We start from the raw sequence: 26,531 nt of genomic DNA on the forward strand, positions 1-26,531 counted from the left end.
CCGCCTCCTGGGTTCAGGCGATTCTCCTGTCTCGGCTTCCCGAATAGCTGGAACTATAGGCGTGTGCCACCACGTCTGGCTAATTTTTGTATTTTTAGTAGAGATGGGGTTTCATCATGTTGGCCAGGCTGATCTCGAACTTCTGACCTGAGGGGATCCACCTGCCTCAGCCTCCCAAAGTGCTGGGATTACAGGCGTGTGCCAGCCTATAACACCTGTCTGCAAAATACCTCTATGATTCCACTCCCTCACTTCACTCGCTCACCCTGTTCAAACATCACATCAAAAAAAAAAAAAAAAAAAAAAACACCAAAAATAAATAAAATAAAATTAAAAAGCAACAAGACCTGCTGCAGATGCACCAACCCCCTCTCTCTACTTGCCCCAACTTCTTGTCTCTCTAGGCTTTGAACATTCCCTGACATGTTACACATTCGCACGTATTTTTACCTGTTTCTGCAAACCTGAATACAGGTTCCACCAGGAACAGAATTGTTTTGGTGTATTCCCAGTGCCTAGAACAGCTAGAATAGTGCCAGGCATACAAATGCTAAATAAATATTTGCTAGATGATAGCTGGGTGTGGTGGTGGGCACCTGTAGTCCCAGCTACTTGGGAGGCTGAGGCAAGAGAATCACCTGAACCCAGGAGGCAGAGGTTGCAGTGAGCTGAGACTGTCCCACTGCACTCCAGCCTGGGCGACAGAATGAGACTCTATTTTAAAATATGTATGTATTTGCTGGATGAGTGAATAAATAAATTGATCAGTGTTTCTGCAAACTTTATTTCTGTCACTTTATTAAAAAATGCATTTAATGTGGGTTTTTGAAAAGCACTTCCATAGACTACAATCATGTACATGATCATTCCGTGGACCGGACCCAACAAACAAGTCATCGTGAAAAAGAGGCCAAACAGGTATTACTTGTATTAACAACACAACCAGCAAAGCAGATAAATCAATGGCTAACTATTCCTGGTTATCCATAAGCAAGAGAATCCCCTGACCCCCAAAATAAACACACTAGACCCTCCAAAAAGATCTTTAAAACATACTACATACTTTTGCTAATAACTATTGGTCTTACTACTAAAGACTGTTTGACAAAACAATGGCATAGAATAAAATATCCTGGGAGAGTCATGCATGAATGAGTCATTTATAGGGAAATGGCTTTAACACTTGAAGTTTCCCATGTCCATCAAAATCAAAATGGGGATGAGCCAGGGAAACCAATTAACTGTGTGTGGTCTGATGCTTATTCAGTAAGGACAAGACATTGAATACCTGCAGCCTCTCAAAAAGCATCCAGGAATGCTGTTCAGAAACCCCCTGTCTCCAGAATGACACTATGTGCAGCTTAATGGCCTAAAGCAGGGATTCAAAACCAGGGACCCATGGATAGAGTTCAAGTGGTCTGTGAATGTGGATGATAAAAAAGAGTGATACTGGCTAGGTGAGGTGGCTCATGCCTGTAATCCCAGCACTTTGGGAGGCCAAGGCAGGTGGATCACGAGGTCAGGAGTTCAAGACCAGCCTGGCCAAGATGGTGAAACCCCATCTCTATTAAAAATACAAAAAGTAGTTGGGCGTGGTAGCAGGTACCTGTAATCCCAGCTACTCGGGAGGCTGAGGCAGGGAGTTGTTTGAACCTGGGAGACGGAGGTTGAAGTGAGCCAAGATTGCGCCTCTGCACTCCAGACTGGGTGACAGAGCAGAACTTCGTCATAAAAAAAAAAAAAAAAGTGATATCTTTGTATTTATAAACCTTAAACTGAAAATCAGCATTTCCTTTTATCCTAAATGAACGTAGGCAACAAACATAGTAAAATAGTAGCAGTGCCTGTGACTCTGTCACGAATAGAAATCACAGTTATTTTCATATCATGTTTTAGCTGCTGCTAATGTCTCAAAATATTACTTATTGTCATCGTTCCTCAGAACAGTGGTAGCTATTAGATCTACCGCTAGGTCTTGTAATTTAATGGTCTAGCTATTAGGTTTATATCTACCTATTAAGTCTTAGAATTTAATGAGCTAATAAATAAGAACATATATTACCTATAATTCAAAAAATATTTTTGAGAACTATTTCAATATATTTAGGGCACAGGTAAGCCTATGTATTCTATTTTATGTGATTGAAAATATCATTCTGAGAAGGGGTCTAGAGGCTCCACCAGGCTACCAAAAGTATCCAAACGACAAAATAGTTAAGAACCTTGGTCGAAACAGAGGTTTTGCAAGACTGTGGCATTTGCATCCTTAGAGATCTATGGGCTGGAGACCTTCTGCAACAGGCCAAGAAATAATACCATGGTCTCCCTGTACTTTAGATTCTTTTAAAATACATATATAGCTATCTGCACACAAAAATTATAGATCCAAACAGACTAAGCTTGGCACACCTTAGTCTCCTATGTTGGAGGAGACCACACAATGGGCAAGGCTTAAAAATAATAAATGAGTCCATATAATTTCAAAAACTATGTCTGAAGTACCTATACCTGTTATGTGTAAAATATGACGAACATGGAACCTGGTTAGGTTCAGGATGCAAATACAATTCAGGATGCAAAATATTCATTAACCCCAAGACGCAAAGTATGTAATCAAATAACCCTTCTAGTGTTAGTAGGAAAGCACTTCCCTTTTTTAAGTAAGAAAAAAGGGTTTTCTTTCCTCTACTCATACAGCAGCACCAAGAACTGGCCTTCTCCCTAGGCCAGAAAAAGAATACATCAGCTCTCTCTGCTAAACGTACTGAACACAGAACAGTTACTGATTTAAGTGATAGTTTAAAAAGGGCTCATTATTTTGATCATCTTTTATTGCATAACATGCTAAAAGTGTTACAAAAGCACACCCTCTCTTATATTTCCTTAAAAGCCCTTAAAGGGGCACGAGGTAACTTTTTAGGTAACAGAAATGTTCCAAAGCATGATCGCAGTAGTGGAAACAAAACTGTATACATTTGTCGAAACTCATTGGATTGTGTCCTTAAAGTTGGCGAGAGTTTTCTTAAATGTAAAATATACCTCAATAAAGTTGACTAGAAACAGAATTTCCTACTCATTTTTAAATCATGCTTCCCTTTTCCAAAAAGAGAATAATACTTGGGTTTAAACATTCAGTTCCGCTTTCTGTGGTGAAACCCTGTCTGAAGTCAGTTATTCACGCATCCATGGCAAGCAGTCAGAGCCCCCAGAGGAATGACTAAGTACAGAGAGAGCACAGGCACTCCAAAATAGAGGCGCCTTGCTCCCAAAATGTTTCTTTCCTGGAACTGACAAACGCAACACTTTGCTAACAAGCAAAAAGCTTGTCACTGGCTTACTGCAATAACAACCATTGTAATTTACCAAGTAAGCGTATTATCTCTAATCTGTGTAAAATCCTAGAAATTAAGTGTTAGCATTTCATTTTTTTTTTCTTGGCCAGTTCCATATGATTAGTAAGCAGGTCTGATTCATAACCCCAGTCCCATAAGTATGTTCAAACTCAAATATATGTAAATGTCCTCGAGAAGCTATATAAATACAGTTCCAAAAGACTAGGACATAGATGGCAGCTTTCTTCACCCAACAAGATTTGACCCAGCAGTTTCAACACGCCTACGGATGTCACACAAAATTAGAATTAGCACTGTTTTCTGTAACGACAAGCAGCTGATCTTTAAGTCACCAATTTAAAATAAAAGACTGGCCGTGCACAGTGGCTCAAACCTGTAATTCCAGCACTTCGGGAGACTGAAGTGGGAGGATCACTTGAGCCCAGGAGTTCAAGACCAGCCTGGGCAACAAAGCAGGATCCTGTCTCTAAAAAATAAAAATAAAAATAAAAAATAAAAGTTTGTCGGCCATGGTGCTATGTGCCTGTGGTTCCAGTTACTCAGGAAGCTGGCACAGAAGGATCACTTAAGCCCAGTAGCTCAACGTTGCAGTGAGCTATGACCACACCCACTGTACTCCATCCAGCCTTGGTGACAGAGTGAGATCCTGTCTCTAAACAACAAAATAAAAACACTAAAATACAATAAAATAAAAGACTGCCAATGCAAGGAAAGCTAGTATTACAATAATGACTAAAGTCCAATGTAAGAGAAAGCTCTAGATTTTGCTTTTCATGATAGCACTGCACTGCTTCTTATGTAAACGAACGTGGTCATGCTACTCTGGAAATACTGAGCTAAGTAAGGCCATCTCCACCAACTTAAGGGCTCTGCATGAAGCTCATTTATTTCTGAACTCGTTCCACTCCACCAACTACAATTAACACAAGAACACTCATAATTTGAAAATAATCTCCCATAAAATGTGCTTGGACAACAGTCATAACATTACCAGCTCATAGATGTCTTCCTCGGGCTGTGGAACATAGTGCTGCATTTTGTTTTCTATTAGAAATTTCAGGCGCAGGTAATGAGCAGAATGATCCAGTTGATGTGTCTGGGACAAAAGAAAAAAGAAAGAAAGAAAGAAAAAAAGAAAATGCCTGTTCAATAGTAAATAAGCATAATTAGTTCTCCACCAACATATTATGTATTCCCACGACCAAGAGAGGTTTTTTGTGGGTTTTTTTTGTTTTTTTTGAGACAGAGTTTCACTCTTGTCACCTAGCCTGGAGTGCAATGGCACAATCTCGGCTCACTGCAACCTTTGCCTCCTGGGTTCAAGCCATTTTCCTGCCTCAGTTTCCTGAGTAGCTACGATTATACGCACCCACCACCACACCCAGCTGATTTTTGTGTTTTTAGTGGAGATGGGGTTTCACTATGTTGGCCAGGCTGGTCTCGAACTCCTGACCTCAGGTGATTCACTCGCCTCGGCCTCCCCAAGTGCTGGTGTGAGTCACTGCGCCCGGCTCAATAAGAGATTTGATACTAAATGGGTGTATAAGGTTTCTACACGTCTTAAAAAGTCTGCATCGTAAATACAAACTTTTAAAGTAACTTTCATTGAACACATCGGTAACATTCCGAGGGTATCTCAGGATTTAGTGGCAACAACTGACTCACATCTCCACTTCTTATTTGATTCATTGTGAAATTCACTGGTGAAATTTTCAACAAAACACAGCAGATCAAAAAGGTTCTTAAATATAACTTCATAGACAGGTGATCAAAGAACAGGGTGACAAGAAAGGCAAGAAAATACTGTATTTACAATGAAAGAAGGCAGCTGTGCCCGGGCAAAGTTGTTTTTTTAACCACATGGGGACAGTGGGACAGTTATTAACAGTTCATTTGCAAGCGCATCGGTGTGAAGACTTACTCGAAGTGAAGTGCTGGACTTCAGTCTTATTTATATACTCCCCAAGTGGGACTCTCTCCCGGGGCAGTGCTAATAGGCATGTGTCCAGCTATGGAAACACACTGAATGACTTGCTCAAAGAAAACAATTCTAAAATGGAAATTTTCAAGGCTTCTCCTTCGGTCTAGGATGGGACAATAGATTTTTTTTTTTTTTTCTGTCTAAAAAGTAATCCTTGAATTAATTTTGAGGAATAAGTAATAACAGCAACATGGTTTTATAGTAGACAGTCAAGAGGATACAGGGAAAAAAGAAAATGATCTCCGAAAGTTACACAGCAACATGAAAATATATTGCTAGAGACAAAATGTTTAAACCAATTAATTTTTTTAAGCATCCTTATCTTTTAAAGATATATCCTAAAGTGCTAATAGATAGAAATGATATAATATCTGGAATTTGATTCCAAAATAAATAAGAGCTGGGGGTGGGAGTGAGTAAATAGATAAAACTTAACTTGATCATTACAGATGCTAGGTGACAGATACATGAGAATTTATTACATTGTTCCCTACTTTTATACAAATTGGAAATTTTTCACAAAATATATATAAAACCTCTTCACATTCAAAGCTCTACAGGTAAGAATTATTTCAAAATAAATAAAATTAATTTTTAACTGGTTCAGTACTCTTTCTACTTAACCCACCCTCAAAATAATACTTTTAAAGTCAAACTAACAGCATTCCAATAACTATTCCAGTAATAGATATTCAGTTATATCTAACGAACTCTTAGATATGCCAGACACCTTGTGCAGTAGTGAGAATACAGAAACTAACAAAACATATATGCAGTCTTCAGGACTGTCTGCAGCTGCAAGTAAAAGCCATGTAGATGTGGGAGGTGCGGCAACAGTGGTTTAGCATTTTAAATAAATACGTACATGCAGGACAGGCAACCTGCATTCTTGCAAAAGCACATTTCCAGAAAGTGGAAATGAGTTCACTCTGAACACACAGCAGAAGGATAAAGTTTTCTACCAGTGATTCTTGGGAACCCCAACCTTTCTCCTCTCCTGAGTAACATGATAGTTTGCAGCCTGCTGTGCTGGACACAGATGCCATTCACTGAACACGTCCCAATGCACCTGGCCTTTGTCCTTTCACTGTCTATATTTGAGACCGGATGCTCAATGTCCAACAGATCCATGATTGTTGATATCAAAGATAATAAGGGTGGAGGTGAAAGCCCCGGGAAATATAAAACAGGGACTTTTTAAGTGTGCTACCTACTGCTGGAGAATCATCAAGATAAATAAACAACAACAAAATACTAATATTAAGGGTGATGTGTTGAGCAAGAAAAGTTTTCCGAAGAGAGATCGAAGCTGCTAATGCTTCCCACCTACCTGGGTCCTCACTGAAATCTTTAATTAGAAGCAAAAATTTTGGTTCACCATCTGTTTCCGACTGAGGCGGAAGGGAAAGAAATGAAATTTCATGGGTTCTTAGTAACAGGAACAAATCCACTTGGAAACCTTATCATCATCATTAATAAGCACTTTGTGGGCACTCCTTAATGAGACTGCCACGGAAACAGACTGTCTTCCAGAAATCAGGCCCAAACAGCAACCTCACCTAAGAAGATTCTGGTTCCTGAAACTTCAGTGTGAGAGACAGCCCACTGTCAGGCACAGACAGCCTAAGGTGGTCCTGGTGTGGACTATGGAGAACTCCATTACCCTCTAAATGCTACAGCGCTGAAAACATTTCTACATACGTGCAGAGAACGTCAAGGCACTTCACTTAAATTGTGTAATGCACTGCGGAGAACTAAAGAATGATAACTATAGCAATGGTAATCAGAATGATTCTTGACTGGGCATGGTGGCTCACGCCTGTAATCCCATCACTTTGGGAGGCCAAGGTGGGCGAGTTGCTTGGGCCCAGGAGTTTGAGACCAGCCTGGGTAACATGGTGAAACCCTGTCTGTATCACAAATACAAAAATTAGCCAGGCATGGTGGGGGTGAGCCTGCAGTCCTGGCTATTCGGCAAGTTGAGGTGGGAGGATTGCTTGGGTCTAGGAGGTCAAGGCTTCAGTGAGCTGACTGCAACACTGTACTTCAGCTGGGGAACAGAGTGAGACCCTGTCTCAAAAAAATAAATAAATAAGTAAAAGGAAAAAAAGATTCTTGCCACCAACCATCATATTTTTCAAACTTGTTTAAGTTACAATAATATCTTGATAACTTAAAAAAAAAATCAGCACAAGCAGCGAACATAAAAATTATAATGGTCTTACTTGTAACTTAAGAGCCCTAATTTTGGTCAGTAAAGAGTTACTCTCAAAACAGGACAATGGATCAAAATATATACCAGTGTGTCTTATTATTTTGGTAAAAGCTTCCGAGTTATGAGCCCTTGTTAATCATGGCTGGTTTAACATAAAAAGAAAATCTTAATGAATTAATTAAATCAGATCATCAGAACTATCAAGAACAATGTTATGCTCCTCAGATACCTGTTAGTCAGTATCAAAGCAAGTCAAACAACTAACCATGTACAGAATACATCTTTGTGCAAAAGAATTTCAAATGTTAATGGATATTTAAACATAGTAATTCTAAATGTGTGGCCTTGCTTTAGACATAAAACATTCAAGTGAAAATTCAAAAGAAAATTCAGACTTGTGAAACAGTCAAGGAAAATTCACTTAGGAAAAAATTTAAGTTTGTTTTCCAATGTACATGTACTTAAGTTACTAGCATTTGATTCATTTTGAGGCAATGTAGCCACAAATTATACCATAAGTATTATGGTACAACAATTTTTAGTTTAGTTGGCATAGTTTTTAAAATTCGCATCTTACTATGACTATTTCAAAGGATGTAGATATTTTCAGTAAATAGTTTGCACCAATTAAAATAGATAACATGTCTCAGAGTTTACTGCCTTAGATCTCCTAATCCATTATGTTTTGCTCTTCTATTTCTCTTCATATTCTTCCATTTCAGTCAAACTTCTAGAAGACATATAAACATGCAATTACTGCATACAGAAATACAAACATGTAGTCACTGCATACAGAAATATGTATCCACATACACACACACAAAGTGCTATCGTAGAATTTCTAAAGATATTTTCCCTCCCCTTCAAAGTAACCTTTTCTTTCTTTAAATGCCAATGGTTATAGCTATCCAAAGCCATAGCTGACGTAGTAAAAGCATGAGACACATGGTCATATGTGAATAATATCAGTACGTAGAAATGAATGAAAATATGTTGCAATTATTTTTGTACTTGTAATGATCAGAATATATCCAAAACCTATAGGCCAACATGGTTACCTGCTATACTTAGCAACAATCATCCCAGTAACATCTCTGACATGAATTGTATATGAAATGAAGATCTTGAAACTTTTACTATACCAGAACTTGACTGGTGCTCAGATGGCAGATGGCAAACTGATGTGAAATGATGTGGATCAAATAGAATAGGAAAGAGAATGAGCTGAATGCAAGAGACAGAAGAAACAGATTGATTATTAAATATTAGAGAAAGCATCTATCACCAGACATTGAGAATAACAATAATGAAACAAAAGACAGGCATTTTTACAATCATCTTTGTTTTCAATGGGGCGGGGGGGGAATATTCACCATGATATTAGATTGTTAATAACATGGGGCACTGTTTTCCCCATTATCTCCTTCCCTCTTAAGAATAAAATCAGATCCACTAATTACAATAAGGTGTTTTCCAAGGAAGAAGTAAGCTTTAGAAGGCACCTGGCCCTGAGCATACTATATCACTTTTCCTACATGGGTGTTTTCCCAAAGACCATCAAATTCTGAAATGCACACACAAGTCTTCCATTTTTAAACTCATGAGATTTTTTCTGTGTGTGTATTTCTAGTACAGATGGGGTTTTGCCATGTTGGCCAAGCTGCTTTCGAACTCCTGGACTCAACAGATCTGCCCTCCTCAGCCTCCCAAAGTGCTGGGATTACAGGCGTGAGCCACCGTGCCTGGCATAAACTCATGAGATATAAAGCTTGCTCCACACCACGTTGTCTTTGCTTTTATTTCTGTGTCTTAGGAAAAAGAACTGGGCCCAGGGAAAATTGGGCAGGACTTTTACTGTTGGAGAAAGGGATTTTGTACCTTAATGATGCCATCAGAAACCCTTCAAGTGACAGTAACAAACACTTTAAAGGGGATCACTCCACTACATTATCTAGATATGGTCTCTAACTGTGCAATGACAATACTATTCTTCATTCCTCTAGTTTCTTCCAAAGCAAAAGCTTGAAATATACGTAAACTGGGCCAATCATTCATTGCTTCACTCATTGATCAATCTTCCACCAATCAATGGTAATTGGAAAACTTTGGCTTAACCTTCGATTCCCGATTGAGTTGAAAGCCAGTGTGCGTAGGATGCTCCAAAGCCATGTTATTCCTCTGGAAACACCTTCCAGAGTTGGGCTATATACAAAAAGGCCAGAAAGTCCTACTTTTAACACCTTCATCTGCGGATCTGACAATAACTCTTCAGCTCTGCAGAATGTTAACGCGTCTCTAAAGAACTGTGCTAATCTATAAATAAAGGAATGCAGAAATCCTCTACAGACCAGTTTTGTTAAGTAATTAACATGAAAAAAACTGTGAACAGAGATACCATTATCTCCAAAAGCTAGAACCCTCGTACATGAAGTATTCAAAGCACATAGAGAGGTGCTATCATTTATTTTTAACATCCATGTCAGGGCTGACTTTGGTTATGGCCCAAAACAAGTGATTCTTCTGTTTATCCTCCACATCCATAAGACATTTTAAGAGGCTAATTTGAGCTGGACTGTTCTATTTCCCTGATTCATATGAAGAGCCATGTTTCTTCTTTAAAAAGCCGCCTGTGATTTGCTTTTTTTTTAAATACAAAAATTGCTGATTGTATAACTACAAAACTGAGGTACTTGTGGAGGTAGTGAAAGTCATTCAGTATTTACAAACATTGTGTTGAATGATAAGATCTTTATTTATTTATTTATTTATTTATTTATTTATTTTGAGACGGAGTCTCGCTCTGTCACCCAGGCTGGAGTACAGTGGCCAGATCTCAGCTCACTGCAAGCTCCGCCTCCCGGGTTTACGCCATTCTCCTGCCTCAGCTTCCAGAGTAGCTGGATTACAGGTGCCCGCCATCTCGCCTGGCTAGTTTTTTTTTTTTTTTTTTTTTTGTATTTTTAGTAGAGACGGGGTTTCACTGTGTTAGCCAGGATGGTCTCGATCTCCTGACCTCGTGATCCGCCCGTCTCGGCCTCCCAAAGTGCTGGGATTACAGGCTTGAGCCACCGCGCCCGGCAATGATGAGATCTTTAAAACGTCATTTTATCCATCCAACTTCTTCTAGGATAAAATTGTGATAGAAAAGCTTTTCATTTTTTTTTTTCTTTTAGCAGCCCCAAAGAAGACCAATTCGCTCCCCTAAGAATTTATTCTAGATTCTTCTGAGCCTTACTGATTGTCCTTCCTGAAGACTAAACCCAGGTTCTGAGAGCTCTTGTGGACGCCCGGCACTGCAGGATGCACCCATGCTGTAGAGAAGCCAGACGTGGGTTCAGTCTCTCCTTTGCAACTGACTGTGATGTGAGCTCAGGCAAGCAGCTAAGGCCCTCACTTCCTCCATGGGTACAATGGCAAAGTCTCAGCTCTTTCTCAGGCTCAGACCTGTTATGACTACCACAAGAACTATTAATGCTATTCGTTATGTAAAAATAAAAACAAGCATGCAAGTAAAGTTCTTCTTTCCTCTCTCTCCCCTAACTTAAGGCCATTCACCTGGCTGCCCATCAGGGGGAAAAATGAAACCAGGTTCTCTTTGAAAAAGATCAAGGCATTTCTTCCATGGTTTAAGGTGAAAGTAGAGAAAAGGAGCTCAATCATTTGTCCTGTTTCTAAAAAGGCTAATTCTGTGTTCACAAAAGAGGAATTTCCCACCAATGGAGGTCAAACTTATATTTCCTTCCATTTTCCCAAATTCTAAAGATGCCCATAGTGTATCAGTTAAAGAGCAGGTGACAAAACGGTACCCATAATATGATGCCACTGAATCCATGTACATGTGTGTGGGGGGGGAAAGAATGAATGGTCAAACGTCTAAACGTTTACAATGGTTATTTCTGGATTTTGTGTATAAGAGTGGCCTTAATTTTCTGTTGTGTTCTTCACCTAGATTTTCTAAAAGATTTGCAATGAGCATGTGATACGTGCATTAGAAATCTATCAAACACACATGTTGAAAAATGCTACTTAGAAGAGTTCCTCTCCTTCCAAAGGTGAAGCATTCACTAATATAATTATGAATATTATCACAAAGGAATGCAATGCTGCTCGAAATGAAAGAGAGGTGTGTTTTAAGCACCTTCCTCTCCCACGTGACTCTAGGTTTCCATGTGTGCCTTAGAAGATTCCTACACCCCATTCTGTTCTTGGAGAAACAACCCAAAGCAGCTCCATACCTTGCAAATCAGCTCCAGGGTGTCCCGTGCAGTGTCCCCCGGCCGGACGACCGTCAGGGCAGGCTGATTATTGGGCAGACAGAACCAGGATGGAGTGAAATACTCGTGGACCCAAATGTCGCAGTCAGGGTTGTGCTGGTGAACGTTAGGTAAGACCACTTCTTTCTCCCTCTAGAACAAGAAATAAAGTTAGCAGAGCACCAGCAGTGGAGCTCTGACAACCCTAGATCCCCAGACTGCACACAGGAATCACCGATTCCTATGAAAATGGCCCAGGGCAGAAGCAGAGGCAGGGGTGGGACGCAGGGGAACCCTTGGAGAGAGAGAAACTACTGAGAAAGCACACTTCTGGTGCAATGGGGAGATTTCAAACCTCAGCTGTGAGGCAGGCTTCACACCTGGCCCACAGCATCCATAGGTGATCACGGCATGAATGAGTGGGCATCAAAATTTGGAAGAAAGAAAGAAAGGGGTCACCTATTCAGCTTAGCTTCATGGTTCTTACTTCTTCCACAAACGCATGTCAAGTTTCAAGCAGGGAATTCCTACAGCAAGCATATCTGCCATGTGAACTTTACAGTTCAAAGCAATGATGACGCCCCAATAATTTTTTTTCAAAAAGATGTTTTAGCACTACATATTTATATTTATAGAGAGCATCATTTTTGTGCTCTCCTTGGACCTTCAGCACGACCCCGGGGACAGAGACAGTTCCATTTTCCAGATGGAGGTCAAAGAACTTGATGGATAACCTCATGGCACAATGTAGCAAAAACAAGCCTCCTTTGCTGCCATCACTGTATCCCCCCATCACTGTGCCTGAGGACCAGGGAGTGAAACGAAGTTTGTGAATGTGGGAGAAGGGTCCAAAGACCTCCTTCAGCAGCTGGGTTAAACCTAAGCAAGCTAAGCAGATGAAGCAGAGGATATTCCTTAGATTGATACAGTGTTACGTTGCTTAGATTGATACAATGTAAGGAGCCCATCTCCCACCTCCCACCCACACAACAAGTAAGCAAGGAAAGAATGATGTTAGATTTCAGCAATGTAAACATAATATTGATGCTCAATATATGCTAAGTAATAGGCCTTCATTATTGATTTATAAGCAGGCCACTAGTTGGTAAATATGTACCTACTGATCAGTAAGAACAAGGCTGGTATCAGCAAATTACAAGAAGAAACAAATTTCCCAATGAAGGCTGAGAGGTGGTAATACAACCTCTGTTCATAAGAAGAATGGTATCCAAGAATGGGGAAAACGTTTTGGTAAAAGCCACTAAACTAAACCCAACTGCGGAAGGTAATTTCAGCCTTGACTTTGAACAGAGTTGCTTTAGCAGATAAGCTGGACTCCAGGGAAGGAACTGTCAAAAAGCAATCAACATACCTAAATCCCATTAACTATAATTGGAATCTTCTGACTCTGTTCCAGCGTGCCACATTAAATAAATGCCCCTTAGCACTGAATCAACCCAAGTTTTGCATCTAAACACTCTGAGAACAAGGGATTCTAGCCAGGATGTGGGAGAAAGAGGTATCTTGGAAAAATGGAAAACCAAAAATGCTACATAGAAATCCAATGGACAAACTTTTGCAGTTTCCAAGTTCTGTGGTCTAGAGAAGATGTCTCAGTATTAAATGTCGACTAATAATGGTATGCAAGATGAACTGGCCAACCTCAGAAATGACCAAGTTAACATCAAAAACTATGCTTGCATTGCACATAGGCCCAAAAACTGAATTTCTTCAAATTTCATCAGAGACAGACGCTCAGACAGTGGCCATGGATGAGTATTTCCAAAGACAGTGGCCTTTATATCCAGGATAGCATCATTCATCAGCAGCTTGGGTATGAAGGAAAGAAAAGGCCTTCCCATGACCACTCTTCTCTCTTCCCCCTCCAATAGCAGAACTCCTCATGGCACTCTGGATTCTGAAACTCAGTGCCATCTACAACATGAGGCTGAGCCACTGATGACTGACACTACTTGGTTACATGGCAACTGAGGGCTGAGTTCTGTCATATTGATTCTGAGCCTGAGAACCAGAGGATCACACCAAGGTCACATTAGACCACCCCCCATCCCCCACACAAACAGGCTCCCAGTATCACTACTAGGGTCTTGAAAACGAGAGACATCTATTTATTTAGAGGCTGAAAAAAGTGGCCAATATAAAAAAAAAAAATCAGTATTTTTATGGGCTTTCAATCAGAGCAGTTTGAAAGCCCCTGTTAAATCCAAGTACAAGGCTGAACCAAGTCTGTGACTCTTTTTTTCTTTTCTTTTCTTTTCTTTTTTTTTTTTTTTGAGACAGAGTCTCGCTCTGTCGTAGGCTGGAGTGCAGTGGCTCCATCTCCGCTCACTGCAAGCTCTGCCTCCTGGGTTTACACCATTCTGCTGCCTCAGTCTCCCGAGTAGCTGGGACTACAGGCGCCCACCACCACGCCCAGCTAATTTTTTTCTGTATTTTTAGTAGAGATGAGGTTTCACCATGTTAGCCAGGATGGTCTTGATCTCCTGACCTTGTGATCCGCCCACCTCGACCTCCCAAAGTGCTGGGATTACAGGCATGAGCCACCATGCCCAGCCGAATATTTAATTGAATACTTGACTTGGGAGGCAAATGCGTTTTTGTTGTTTTTCTTTTTTAAAAGAACACACTATCAGAACAGTTCTTTGAAACTAATGGGAGCAAAACAGCATGTGTGGGCAGAGAGGGAGGGTAGTAAGAACACACCTCTTCGGAAGAGAAGTTGTACACAGAAAGAAATTGCAATGGCATAAAATATTCAGCTATTCAGAACCCAAATTTCCTCTTACATTCTAGTGAGAAACTCACACATCGAATGGTAAGTATGGGAAATGTGATGTCAGCAGGAGAATATTCTCACTACTACTCGGTTTTAAATATAAAATGATTTTCCATCTCTTGCTGACTTATTACATAACTTTTAAAAACTGATCATTTCAGTTTTTAATATTGAGTTTACTTAATTTTAGTAGCTCAAGACAACACGGCACCGTGTATATGTTGATGCACTTGTGGTACCTTTAGAAAAGAAAACACATGTTTTTTTTTACCTTGCCATCTGGAACAATGTCATCAAATATTCCCTCTAAAGACTTCTTTACAGCTTCGGTTCCCTCTCCAAACACCTGCATATACAAAAGTACCATCTTAAAAAGGAATCTGGGCAACAGGGCATACGAAATCTAGGAAGGGGGAAGGAAATGGGCATGGCTATGACAAAACCTTTCACACATGTTCAGAGACTCCTACATCAAATCCCAAAGCAGGTACAATAATTTATGGGAGCAGACCTGGAAAAACACATCCCTCTATCTAGATCACTTCCCTATGTCTTTGACAGTTGGAAAAAAAAAAAAAAAGTTGGCTCTCAAATCTGGATAATTCATCTCTATTTAAAGAAAATAGGCTGGGCATGGTGGCTCATGCCCATAATCCCTAGCACTTTGGGAAGCTGAAGCGGAAGGACTGCTTGAGCCTAGGAGTTTGAGACCAGCCTGGGCAATATAGTGAGACTTCATCTCTACAAAAAAAAAGAATTACATTAAATTAGCCAGGCATGGGGTGGTGCGCACCTGTAGTCCCAGCTACTCCAGAGGCTAAGGTGGGAGGATCACAAGATCACATCACGCACTACAATCTGGGCAACGGAGGGAGACCTTATCTCAAAAAAAGTAAAGAAAGAAAGACAATAGGCTAGACATGGTGGCTCGTATCTGTAATCCTGGAACTTCGGGGGGCTGAGGCAGCAGGATTGCTTGAGCCCAGGAGTTCTAGACCAGTTTGCTCAACAGAGTGAGACCCTGTCTCTACAAAAAATTTGAAAATTAGCCATGTATACTGGCATGTTCCTGGAGTCCCAGCTACTTGGGAAGCTGAGGTGGGAAGATCACTTGAGCCCTGGAGGTCAAGGTTGCAGCGAGCTGAGACTACACATCACTGTACTCCAGCCTGGGCAACAGACTGAGACCTTGTCTCAAAAAAAAAAAAAAAAAAAAGAAAGAGAAAAATATAAATATAAATAAAAGAAACTAGCAAAAGCAACGAGCTAGATAAACCCACAATGAAGCATTTCTCTTATAGCCTCGTATACCCGACCAGATACTTGTAAATAAAAATGTTTGCTTTGTAATACTTTCTTAAGTAGAGCATGAGAATATTACAGTTTTTTACCTCAACATGGCAACATAGAGTTTTTTTAATTTAAAAAATAGAAAACTGTCTCTTCTTTGAAATGTAATCAATCCTGCTAACTTAAAGATATCATGAAAATTAGAATAGCATGTAGTATCAGGATAATGTACACAATTAAGAAAAAGCCTTTCCTCCATGCAAATATAACATACAAATGCATACAATGTTTTTAACTTTTTTTTGGTAGAGATAGGGTGTTGCTCTGTTGCCCAAGCTGGTCTCAAACTCCTGGCCTCAAAGAATCCTCCCACCTTTGCTTCCTAAAGTGCTAGGATTACAGGCATGGCCAACACACTTAGCCAAAAAAAGAAACAAAACATAATTTTTGTCCATTTCAAATTGCAGAATTAATGAGTAGATTTCTACTGGGATGTTTATGGCTAAGCAAAAGGTTCTTAAAAACTCATACTTTAGGGAGGAGGGGAGAGGGGGGAGGGATGGCATTGGGAGTTATACCTGATGTAAATGACGAGTTGATGGGTGCTGACAAGTTGATGGGTGCAGCACACCAACATGGCACAAGTATACATATGTAACAAACCTGCACGTTGTGCACATGTACCCTAGAACTTAAAGTATAATAATAATATAAAAAACTCATACTTAAAAATTAAAAGAATTGTTTGACATTACATTGTGCTTTGATTTTAGAAAAATGTTAAAACATTCTATTGAATCCATTTAAATTCAGTCATATATTTCAGTAGAAATGGGCGGTAACGTAACCTGGTGCCAGTCAAGCAGAAGCACATGAACAAAGGGTTTTGCTAGAAAACAAGTCCAAACTGTTAAGTCCAGAAGCAGTGGGCTGAGCCAACGCTCAGGGCAGAAGATACATACACAGTGACACCACCACCTCCCAAAAGAAGAGAAACGGGCCGGGCGTGGTGGCTCACGCCTATAATTCCAGTACTTTGGGAGCCCAAAGCGGGAGATCACAGGGTCAGGAGTTCAAGACCAGCCTGACCAACATGGTGAAATCTCATCTCTACTAAAAACACAAAAATTAGCCGGGTGTGGTGGCCGGCGCCTGTAATCCCAGCTACTCAGGAGGCTGAGGCAGGAGAATCGCTTGAACCCGGGAGGCAGAGGTTGCACTGAGCTGAGATCACGCCATTGCACTCCAGCATGGGCGACAGAGTGAGACTGTGTCTCAAAAAAAAAAAAAAAAAGAGAAATGCTGATCATTCATGTCCTCCTTTTGCAGGTTTTAACTGAGAACCATCAAGTCTCTCATGTGATTTTTTCTGATGAAATGTTGACTTTCCTCCACAGTTTTTTCTTTAGATTTACATAAAAGCAAAACCCATGGAAGAAAGCTCAATCATCTACTCTCCCCAAAGACCACAGGACAAACTGCAAAACTGCTTCAGTCTCACACTCGCTTAGCATTTGCTCATCTGCTCTCTGCAGGTTCCATCAAGGATAGGGAAATGCCGCATTGAAACAGTGAGTATCAGCCAGGCGTGGTGGCCCACGTCTACAATCCCAGCACTTTGGGAGGCCGAAGTAGGCAGATCACTTGAGGTCAGGAGTTCGAGACCAGTCTGGCCAACATAGTGAAACCCTGTCTCTACTAAAATTATAAAAATAATTAGCTATTAGCTGTGCGTGGTGGTGAGCACCTGTAATCCCAGTCACTCAGGAGGCTGAGGCAGGGGAATCGCTTTAACTGGGAGGCAGAGGGTGCAGTGAGCCAAGATTGCAACACTGCACTCCATCCTGGGCGACAGAGTGAGGCTCCATCACAAACAAAACAAAACAAAACAAGCCGGTGAGTATCATAGTCAGCTAAGGGACTCAGTGCATCAGCTTTCAGGACTAATCACTTTTCTAAAATTCATTTCTTTTTTTTTTTTTTTTTTTGAGGCGGAGTCTCGCTCTGTCGCCCAGGCTGGAGTGCAGTGGCCGGATCTCAGCTCACTGCAAGCTCCGCCTCCCGGGTTTACGCCATTCTCCTGCCTCAGCCTCCCGAGTAGCTGGGACTACAGGCGCCCGCCATCTCGCCCGGCTAATTTTTTGTATATTTTAGTAGAGACGGGGTTTCACCGTGTTAGCCAGGATGGTCTCGATCTCCTGACCTCGTGATCCGCCCGTCTCGGCCTCCCAAAGTGCTGGGATTACAGGCTTGAGCCACCGCGCCCGGCCTAAAATTCATTTCTTAAGTAAGTTAATGGCTGGAACTGTCAGAGCAAAAAAAGAGAGATCATTCTATGAAGTCAGTCGATGACGTCTTCTCACTTTGCATAAGGGCACGGGGTGAATAGGTCAAACTAGCAGTCTTAGTCATGACCTCCAAAATGCTGAAGGCCTGACTTTCCAGCCACTGCAGCCCACAAACAGGACATTCTTCTTCCGAAAGACTACAGATGCTCGTGTACCTTTAGTCCCTCAAATCTAAACAAGCAGTTCCGGAGCTACTAATTTCTCAAAGTCAAAGGGCAAGGATGACAATAACAACAGACAGTGAGTTTCCCGGAGTAACCCCAGCAGGAGACTGGCCTTGGCGAGTGAAGAAGTCAAAGAAGTCAAATTAATGGGGAAGAATTGGGCGGCTGCACATGGTCAGCGGACCACCCGTCATGGCACCAGGCTATGTTGTGCCCTCATGACATACCGAGATCCCATTCCAGCCCCTGGACCTGAGCAGAAGGAGGCCGCGGCAGTGGGCAAGCTCTCTCAGATTCCTGGCTCCTCGTTCCAGTAGGCAGAGGATCTGCCCATTTAATGTCAACCCCAAAAAGTCAAGGGCAGAGAATAATCAGATTTCCCTGGAAGATGCCCTTCATGCAGTGCCAGAGGCAGCTTAAAAAGCATGGCCAGGAACAGTGGCTCACACCTGTAATCCCAGCACTTGGGGAGGCTAAGGCAGGTGAATCACGAGGTCAGGAGTTCAAGACCAGCCTGGCCAATATGGTGAAATCCCATCTCTACTAAAAATACAAAAATTAGCCAGGCATGGTGGTGTGTGCCCATAGTCCCAGCTACTCGGGAGGCTGAGGCAGAAGAATCACTTGAACCAGGGAGGTGGAGGTTGCAGTGAGCCGAGATTGTGCCACTGCACTCCAGCCTGGTGACAAAGTGAAACTCCATCCCAAAAAAAAAAAAGACTGCACTCAGGTGCCCACTTGGCTTCATTGCAGAGCCCTGCTTTTTCCTGAAGACTCAGGGTGAATTATGCGCTTTGAGTAGGTCTGTAATTAACAAGGGTTTGGAAAGGATGCAGGTGGGAAACTGCAGCTTGGTGACAGACTAATAGCAGAGTTCAACGTTATGGGTATGCATTACCTATTAAAAGTGTCTAGCACAGCTAGCTTCTTTGTGTCAACTAGTTGATTTTAAATAACACTCAGCCTCAATGAAGAAACACATACATCCCAAACTGAAGAGGCCACAGAAGCGATCTGTGTGGGCTCGCTTTTCATCTGCTCTGGAACCTACCTGATTGATACTTGGACGTCCCTGCTTCTTTTTGGAGGTAGTATCCAGACCCCACAGAGAAGAAAATCTGCTCCTTCGCTTGCTTGCGGATCTGGACATGGCCTGAGTACGTCTTCTCACTCCAGTTTCACCAGTGCGTGCTGCCACCTGAGGATGGCAAGGACAAGCAGCCACAAGGGAGATGCGTCAGGACCATCCACCTATGTCTTGAGGCCCCCGTAAGTCCCACCCTTCAAAAAACCCTCCTCCATCATGCCAGCCTACCCTGACCCCAACGCCTAAAATATTTAATCCATGACCCAGATATCCTGGGACTTTGAGAGCCCTTCATGGATTCAGAATGGAAATGAAAGGTTGGCAAATTCAATCCTTGTTTGAAATCACCAGCAAAAATACATAATATAGGAATAAAACATGTATGTTCTGTTTCCAAAAATGACATGTCCTTCTGGTCACAGGCTTGAACTACAACAGCAAGGGAAATAAGCCAGGCTTTCTCTCCAAATGCTACAGAGCTGTTTCTGCATTCTACTGAAAAATGGTGCTCAAGCGTCAGCAACAATAGTGGAAAAACAGCAGATTTTTGTTCCTGGGTTTCCAGGTTAAATCTAAAATTACCAATCTCTACTATTTTGTTTGCTTAGGATAGATATAATCACGTTTTAAAATCAGGCAATTTGATGGTTGGCCCCCAATATCCATCCTCTACTCCATCTTAGAAAAATCTCCAAAGTAGGCCAGGTGCGGTGGCTCATGTCTGTAATCCCAGCACTTTGGGAGGCTGAGGCAGGTGGATCACCTGAGGTCAGGAGTTCAAGACCAGCCTGGCCAACATGGTGAAACCCTGTCTTTACTAAAAAAATATAAAAATTAGCCAGGCGTGGTGACAGTCACCTATAATCCCAGAGGCGGGTGGATCACCTGAGGTCAGGAGTTCGAGACCAGCCTGGCCAACATGGTGAAACCCTATCTTTACTAAAAAAAAAAACACAAAAATTAACTGGGCGTGGTGACAGTCATCTGTAATCTCAGCTACTTGGGAGGCTGAGGCAGGAGAATTGCTTGAACCCAGGAGGTGGAGGTTGAAGTGAGCTGAGATCACACCACTGCACTCTAGCCTGGGCGACAGAGCGAGACTCTGTCTCAAAAAAAAAAAAAAAAAAGGAAAATCTCAAATACCTCAAATGTAAGTGAGCATGCAGCCACTAAGTCCAAGATGACTTCTTCTCCTTGAAGCAGGGCATAGATTGGGCTTAAGTTCTGGTCAATGGCATATAAGCAAAAAAACTATTTGCAACTTCCAGGAACTGTGCTCAACGGGAGGGGGTTTTCTGTTACCCTTTCCGCTATCCTATCCGTTTTCTTTTTCCTGATAAAAGGAAGGTGTGTGTTGTGGTCGAGGATGTCCCTACCCAAGCCTTTTCAAGGATGGCAGAATAACAAGACAAAAGGGACCGGGCTCAGTGAGGATGAAGGCACCTTACCAGACTTGCATCACTTACATGTCCTACGTTTAGGTAAATGGGAAAGAAAACTTTATTTTTTTGTTAAACAAAAGGTAAACTCTGTCGAGATATTACAACGCGCCAGCAACCCAGAGAAGCATTTCTTTTTCTTTTTCTTTTTCTTTTGAGATGGAGTCTCCCTCTGTCGCCCAGCCTGGAGTCCAGTGGCACGAACCCAGAGAAGCATTTCACAAGGGAACACCCTAAATGTAAATCTGTCACCAGGATAATTGCTCAAGTAGAATCTCCACAAGGACTCCAGAAAGTCCTCCCAGGCAAAACATTCAGGCTTGAACTTTATCCTACAGGTGGCAAAAGCAAAGTCCCAGGAACTTAAGGGAACTTCTGCCAGAAGATGTCTCCATGGGCCACCCACGGGCTTGCCTTTCAAAAAAAAGGGAGTGGCCGGAGGAACAGCAAGTCAGACTTGAAATGAAACTTCTCCACCCACTCTTTTGTTGCCAGAGGTGAATGTCTTGGAACCTACTTGTAGATTCCCACACAGGCAGCTCCCGATGTGACAGATGCCAACTGACAGCAGCGTAGGGGATGAGGCACTGTTGGTAACATGAGGGGCCTCCCCAGCAGTCAGCGTGCTGGTTGGAAGGCACGCCTCTCTGGGGCTTCAGTACTGACAATGTAAACACCGCAGAAGCCCCATGGGTGGATTGGCAGGGACCCCTACGTACATTAAAAACAGGAATCAAAACAGCTTCTCTACGAGGGTATTAGAGAGAAGGTTTTTGGACCCAAACAAAAATAGGAAGATGAGGGAGCTGAGAGGTCTTGCATTTTGCATTTTCTCAGCTTAGCAGGTTAAAAACAAAACAAAACAAATAAACCCAGATCAGGGCATAGAAAAATGTGGTATCCAAGACACTGGTGGGAATTTTCATGAGAAAGATCTTAATCTGAGATTACACTGGAGATGTCACAGGGAACAAAATCACAAGACTAACACACCGTAAGATATGCAAAAATTTTCTCTATTTTCATCACTTTCTCTGTTAAGGGTAAACAAAGGTTGTAAAACGAATAAATTATAACATGCAGACAAGCAATAGGCTCACGTGACTATGTCAACACTGAATAAATGGTGTTAAAAATTTTAAATTCTAGAGGAAAAAAATGTCCATTTGGCCTCACGGTCATACAGTCATTTTATAAACAAATCCAGTCATTAATAGTGACACATACATAGAGGCAGCCGTATAAATATGTCGACATATATTACCATTTGCTTTCTTCATACACACAGCAATACCTGTACTTACCGTGTCTAGTTAATTGTTCTAGTTAATTGTTTACTTATTTCTTACCCTTTTCTCCCACAAGAATATAAGCTTCAAGAGGACAGGAACTCTGTGCTGTTCACTATAGTCCTAATCACAAGGATAAAACTGACAGGTGCCAGGCACTTACATATATTTGTTGCTTGAACAAATAAATACCACAAAGCAAAAGCATATCCTATGTAATATGGTGACAACAATGAAAAGGTAACTCTTCAGTTTACAATTTCCAGACAAAGAGAGCATGAAAGAGAAATCCATACACCCAAAAACATTCTCAGTTAACCAGCTGACCAGTTAGTTTAGGCTGTTTAACACAACACTTTACTTAAGTTTCTCATAAGCAGTATTCTAAATTGCTTGGGGCCTTGTAAACTGCAAAAGTAACCACTACCTCCAAGACAATAATGACTCAAAATGAGCAAAGGGATTTAGAAAAAGGGCTGGCAGAAGAACTGCTGGACCAGAGCTCAAGAGTTTCTCAATGATCTTTGCCCAGACAATGCCTCCCTTTGTGGCCTGAACCTGATTACTCTATCATTCTGCTCATCTGTGCAAACAAGAACAATGATAACCTTCTTTCAAAGAGTACAGCAGGGGCCCTTCAGTTAATTACTGCAAATCACGCAGCATTACGGGAAGCTTTCTCAGTGAATGCTACTTCAATTGTAGCTCCAATCTCCCCGACCCAGCCCTGTTTACCCTCACACCTCCTCCTTCCTCCTCCCCCACTGAAAAGAAGAAAAAAAAAAAATCTGGACAAAGACTAAATTGAAGAATGTTTCAACCCCAAGGAGAAAAAAAAATCCCAGGGGTCAAATGACAAGGAGAGGAGGGAAAGAAAATAAGAGTCCCTAATAAATCAGACTGTAAAATTCCCTGCCTGGGATCTTCCACAGGAGCTAAAGCAACAAATAGGAACAGACACCCAACAGGCTCGCCTGATTTGTTCTGTCTGAAATGAAACCCCTCACAGAAAAGAGAAGTTGCAGGAACATATTGAAACACCCAGACTTGTATCACTGACAAAGCGAGCAAAAATCCAACAAAGGAACAGACAGTTGAACGTATGGACTTCAATATTCTTTAAAACCACGGACCAAAACACTTCAGAGTAACTAACTCTCCCATCCCCATCTTCAGCTGGCCAAATTTTAATAGCCTGCCCCCTGAAAGAAAAGTATACACACACATCACAGACATTGAGACGAAGGAAATTAGAAGGTCCGAAGATGAATTATGGAAGAGTAAAACGGTAACCTTCTCAGGGAGGTTGCGCCCAATGACTTTGAAGAAAATAATGAAAGCATACACAGGTTTTAGGGAGAAAGCAAAATTATTTTCTCCAAAATCTAGAAGGCACAGTAAGAGGAGGGAGCCACTTCGATGCTCAAGGTTTAGTATTAATACAGATGGTACCTCAATGACACCACGAGTTCCCTTCATAAAAATGCGTCCTCAATGGATGATATTCTGACGAGGAGATAAAGAAGAATTTCTATCCTAGTTTTTTGTTTGTTTGTTTTTGATTTGCAGAATAGGCGAACTGAGATTTGGCTAAGTTAAAAACGGGTGTCCAGGTCTCCGAGAAATAGATCTGGAGTCAAAAACTGAAAACCTTTTGTAAGTTTATTCAACACAGCACTTTGTCCCACTACTGAAAAAACAGGATTTAATAGCTGTATGGAGAGGTGGTAGCCAGGGAGACCAAGAGCTGAGCTGTAATTAGCAGAACAAATCAGGATGCCAGTTTTAATAACTCCAGAAATTGGTTTAAGACTTCTTTAAAAATGTAAATCTACCCCTAATTATCTGAATGATGATGCTAATCTATTTATAAAGAATACAAACGCCTCTGACTGAATTATAGCTCTGAATGCAATCGAAGGGTACAGCTGACAAAGCAAGAGAAGAACAGCACAGCTAAGGTTTTACAAAGCTGTTTCTGGAACCTGAGACTTAACATTTAATTCCCTAGCAAATGTGCTAAGGTGCAGTACATTTTAAGTGGGTGTCGACTTGGATAGACTAAAACCATGTTACTCATACAGCAATTTTTGAGAAGGGGCCAAAAGTACACAAAGCTGCTCGCAATTTAGCAAGTACATGAAATTACAGATTATAAACACACAACACAACTACACAGTCTGCCGCCGTAGAGGTCGGATGGAAATTCCCTTCCTCAAGCAACGCATATGTTCAGCCAGCGAATCACGGAGGTCGCCTTGCTCTAATGCATCGAGTATTCGTGGTCATCAAAACAACAGTAAAAATAAAGTGAAATGGAGATCTCCAAAGAGATCTGTGTTCCATATATGGTGTATGTACTATGTGTATGTGAGTGATTGAGTGAGAGAAAGAGATAGAATGAGAATGCGTGTGTGTGTGTGTGTGTGTGTGTGTGTGTGTATATATTCTTTTTTTTTTTTGAGACAGTCTCACTCTGTCACCTAGGCTGGAGTGCAATGGTACAATCTTCGCTCACTGCAGCCTCCTCCCAGGTTCAAACAATTCTCAGGCCTCAGCCTCCTGAGTAGCTGGGATTACAGGGTGCGCCAACACACCCAGGTAACTTCTGTACTTTTAATAGAAATGGAGTTTCACCATGTTGACCAGGCTGGTCTCGAACTCCTGACCTCAGGTGATCCACCCACGTTGGCCTCCCGCAGTGCTGAGCCATCATACCCAGCCTGAGAATGCATTGATGTATGAGAGTGAGCACTCCACTCACCATTCCCACAAAGTTAATATAAAAAATAGGTATTTGGGTTCCAAACATGACACTGCCTGAAGACGACAAGAGCTATCAACAAACACTACACGTGAACAACGCTGAAGATGGTACCTTTCATATTTTCTTTGTACAATAGCTTAGGCCCCCCCATCAAGAGATGCTTAAGTAATATATTTTGGACAGGTTTAAATGGAAATGTGCATCCACTGCAATAGGAGGACATTTCAGAAATCCACACACAGCAGGAAGCTCGAAAAACACTTAGGAGACTCTTGTCAAGTCCTGCTCAGGATTAAGTGTCAAGCTTAATGTTTTTCAAAAATTCATTAGCTTCTACTCACCAGGGCATGAAACGATGATACAGAAAAGATTCCAAGGCGGCCCATGGCCACTTTCGTTGGTCGACTTGCAAAAGCAAGAAGCCTTTTGGGGTTTGGCAGCTCCCCACCCTGAAGGCTGGCTAAATAACAGCGGAAACGAAAGAGGTCCATTTGGAACTGCTCAAGATTTTGCTCCCAGACAAAGATCTACGGTAGTGAAAACATGGGAAAAGAAAAAGTGAGAAAACGGGAAACAAATGTTAATATTTTCATCCTATACAAATCTACATGTCGTAAAGGCATTCATTATAATCCTAAGGAATAAACAACAGGTACCTAAGTTTCTTAGTTACTTATGTTTCCTTCTGCAAAGATCTACAGCCATAAATTCAGCATAATAAATAGAAAATGACAAGTTCCTCTGTTCCCTCCTATTTTGGAGTTCGTACTGGGGGCATGATAGGTCTGTCAACTCCAAGCTCTGGGCCACAAACACAAGACTGAAGAAGTAAAAATGTAGAGATTTCCATCACCAGAGAACCATATGACTTAACAAGAGGTGGGTTTTCATATAAAGAAAAGTGAGACGAATTAAAGGCTAGAAGCAATCGATCAAGTGCTTTTGGGAAGAGTGTGGTAGCCTGGAACAAAGGGTGCAAGTGGAACACAAGATGGTGGAGACCTAGGCTCTGGAATACAAAGTTCCAACTGTAGCATGTCTCTGAGACATTCCCTCATTTTTCAAAATGGCAAAATAATACCTACCTCATAAGGCTGTTGGGATGTTTGAAAAAGATAATACAAGCATAAGTACAAGGTCTGGCATAGAGTGAAGGCTCAGTGATGCTGACAGATAATGATGAATGGTTGAAATCTCCCTTTGTGCTTCGACAAAATATAGTATCACTGTACACACATGTTCATAGCAGCACTGTTCGCAAAAGGTGGAAACAGCTCGAATGTCCATCAACAAATGGCCAATCAACACACCACACATACAACGGAATACGATTCGGCCAGAACTCAGGAGTAAAGTGCTGATGTATGCTACCATGTGGATCCACCTCCAAAACATGAAGCTCAGGGAAGGAGCCAGACACAAAAGGCCACGTACTGTGGAATTCCATTCCCATGAAACACCTAGAATAGGCAAATCCATGAAGATAGTGCCAGGGGCAGAGGCGAGCAACTGCTTCACAGGTATGGGGTTACCTTCTGGGGCAGATTA

At 41.6% G+C, this 26,531-nt stretch overlaps 1 protein-coding gene across 2 annotated transcripts in view; it reads right to left on the bottom strand.

The window, feature by feature from the left end:
- TIAM1 (TIAM Rac1 associated GEF 1) overlaps positions 1 to 26,531 on the bottom strand; it is a 446,951-nt gene that overhangs the window by 81,857 nt on the left and 338,563 nt on the right. For both annotated transcript variants that reach the window (XM_033232291.1, XM_033232292.1), the window contains 5 exons: positions 25,325 to 25,510; positions 19,453 to 19,599; positions 14,871 to 14,945; positions 11,785 to 11,955; positions 4,345 to 4,449 (listed from right to left, as the gene is read on the bottom strand). In XM_033232291.1, the coding sequence (XP_033088182.1) occupies positions 4,345 to 4,449; positions 11,785 to 11,955; positions 14,871 to 14,945; positions 19,453 to 19,599; positions 25,325 to 25,510 (684 nt within the window). The remainder of the gene's footprint in view (positions 1 to 4,344; positions 4,450 to 11,784; positions 11,956 to 14,870; positions 14,946 to 19,452; positions 19,600 to 25,324; positions 25,511 to 26,531) is intronic.

Source organism: Trachypithecus francoisi, unplaced genomic scaffold (assembly GCF_009764315.1).
Source record: "Trachypithecus francoisi isolate TF-2019V2 unplaced genomic scaffold, Tfra_2.0 Lachesis_group14, whole genome shotgun sequence".
NCBI classification, from domain to species: domain Eukaryota; kingdom Metazoa; phylum Chordata; class Mammalia; order Primates; family Cercopithecidae; genus Trachypithecus; species Trachypithecus francoisi.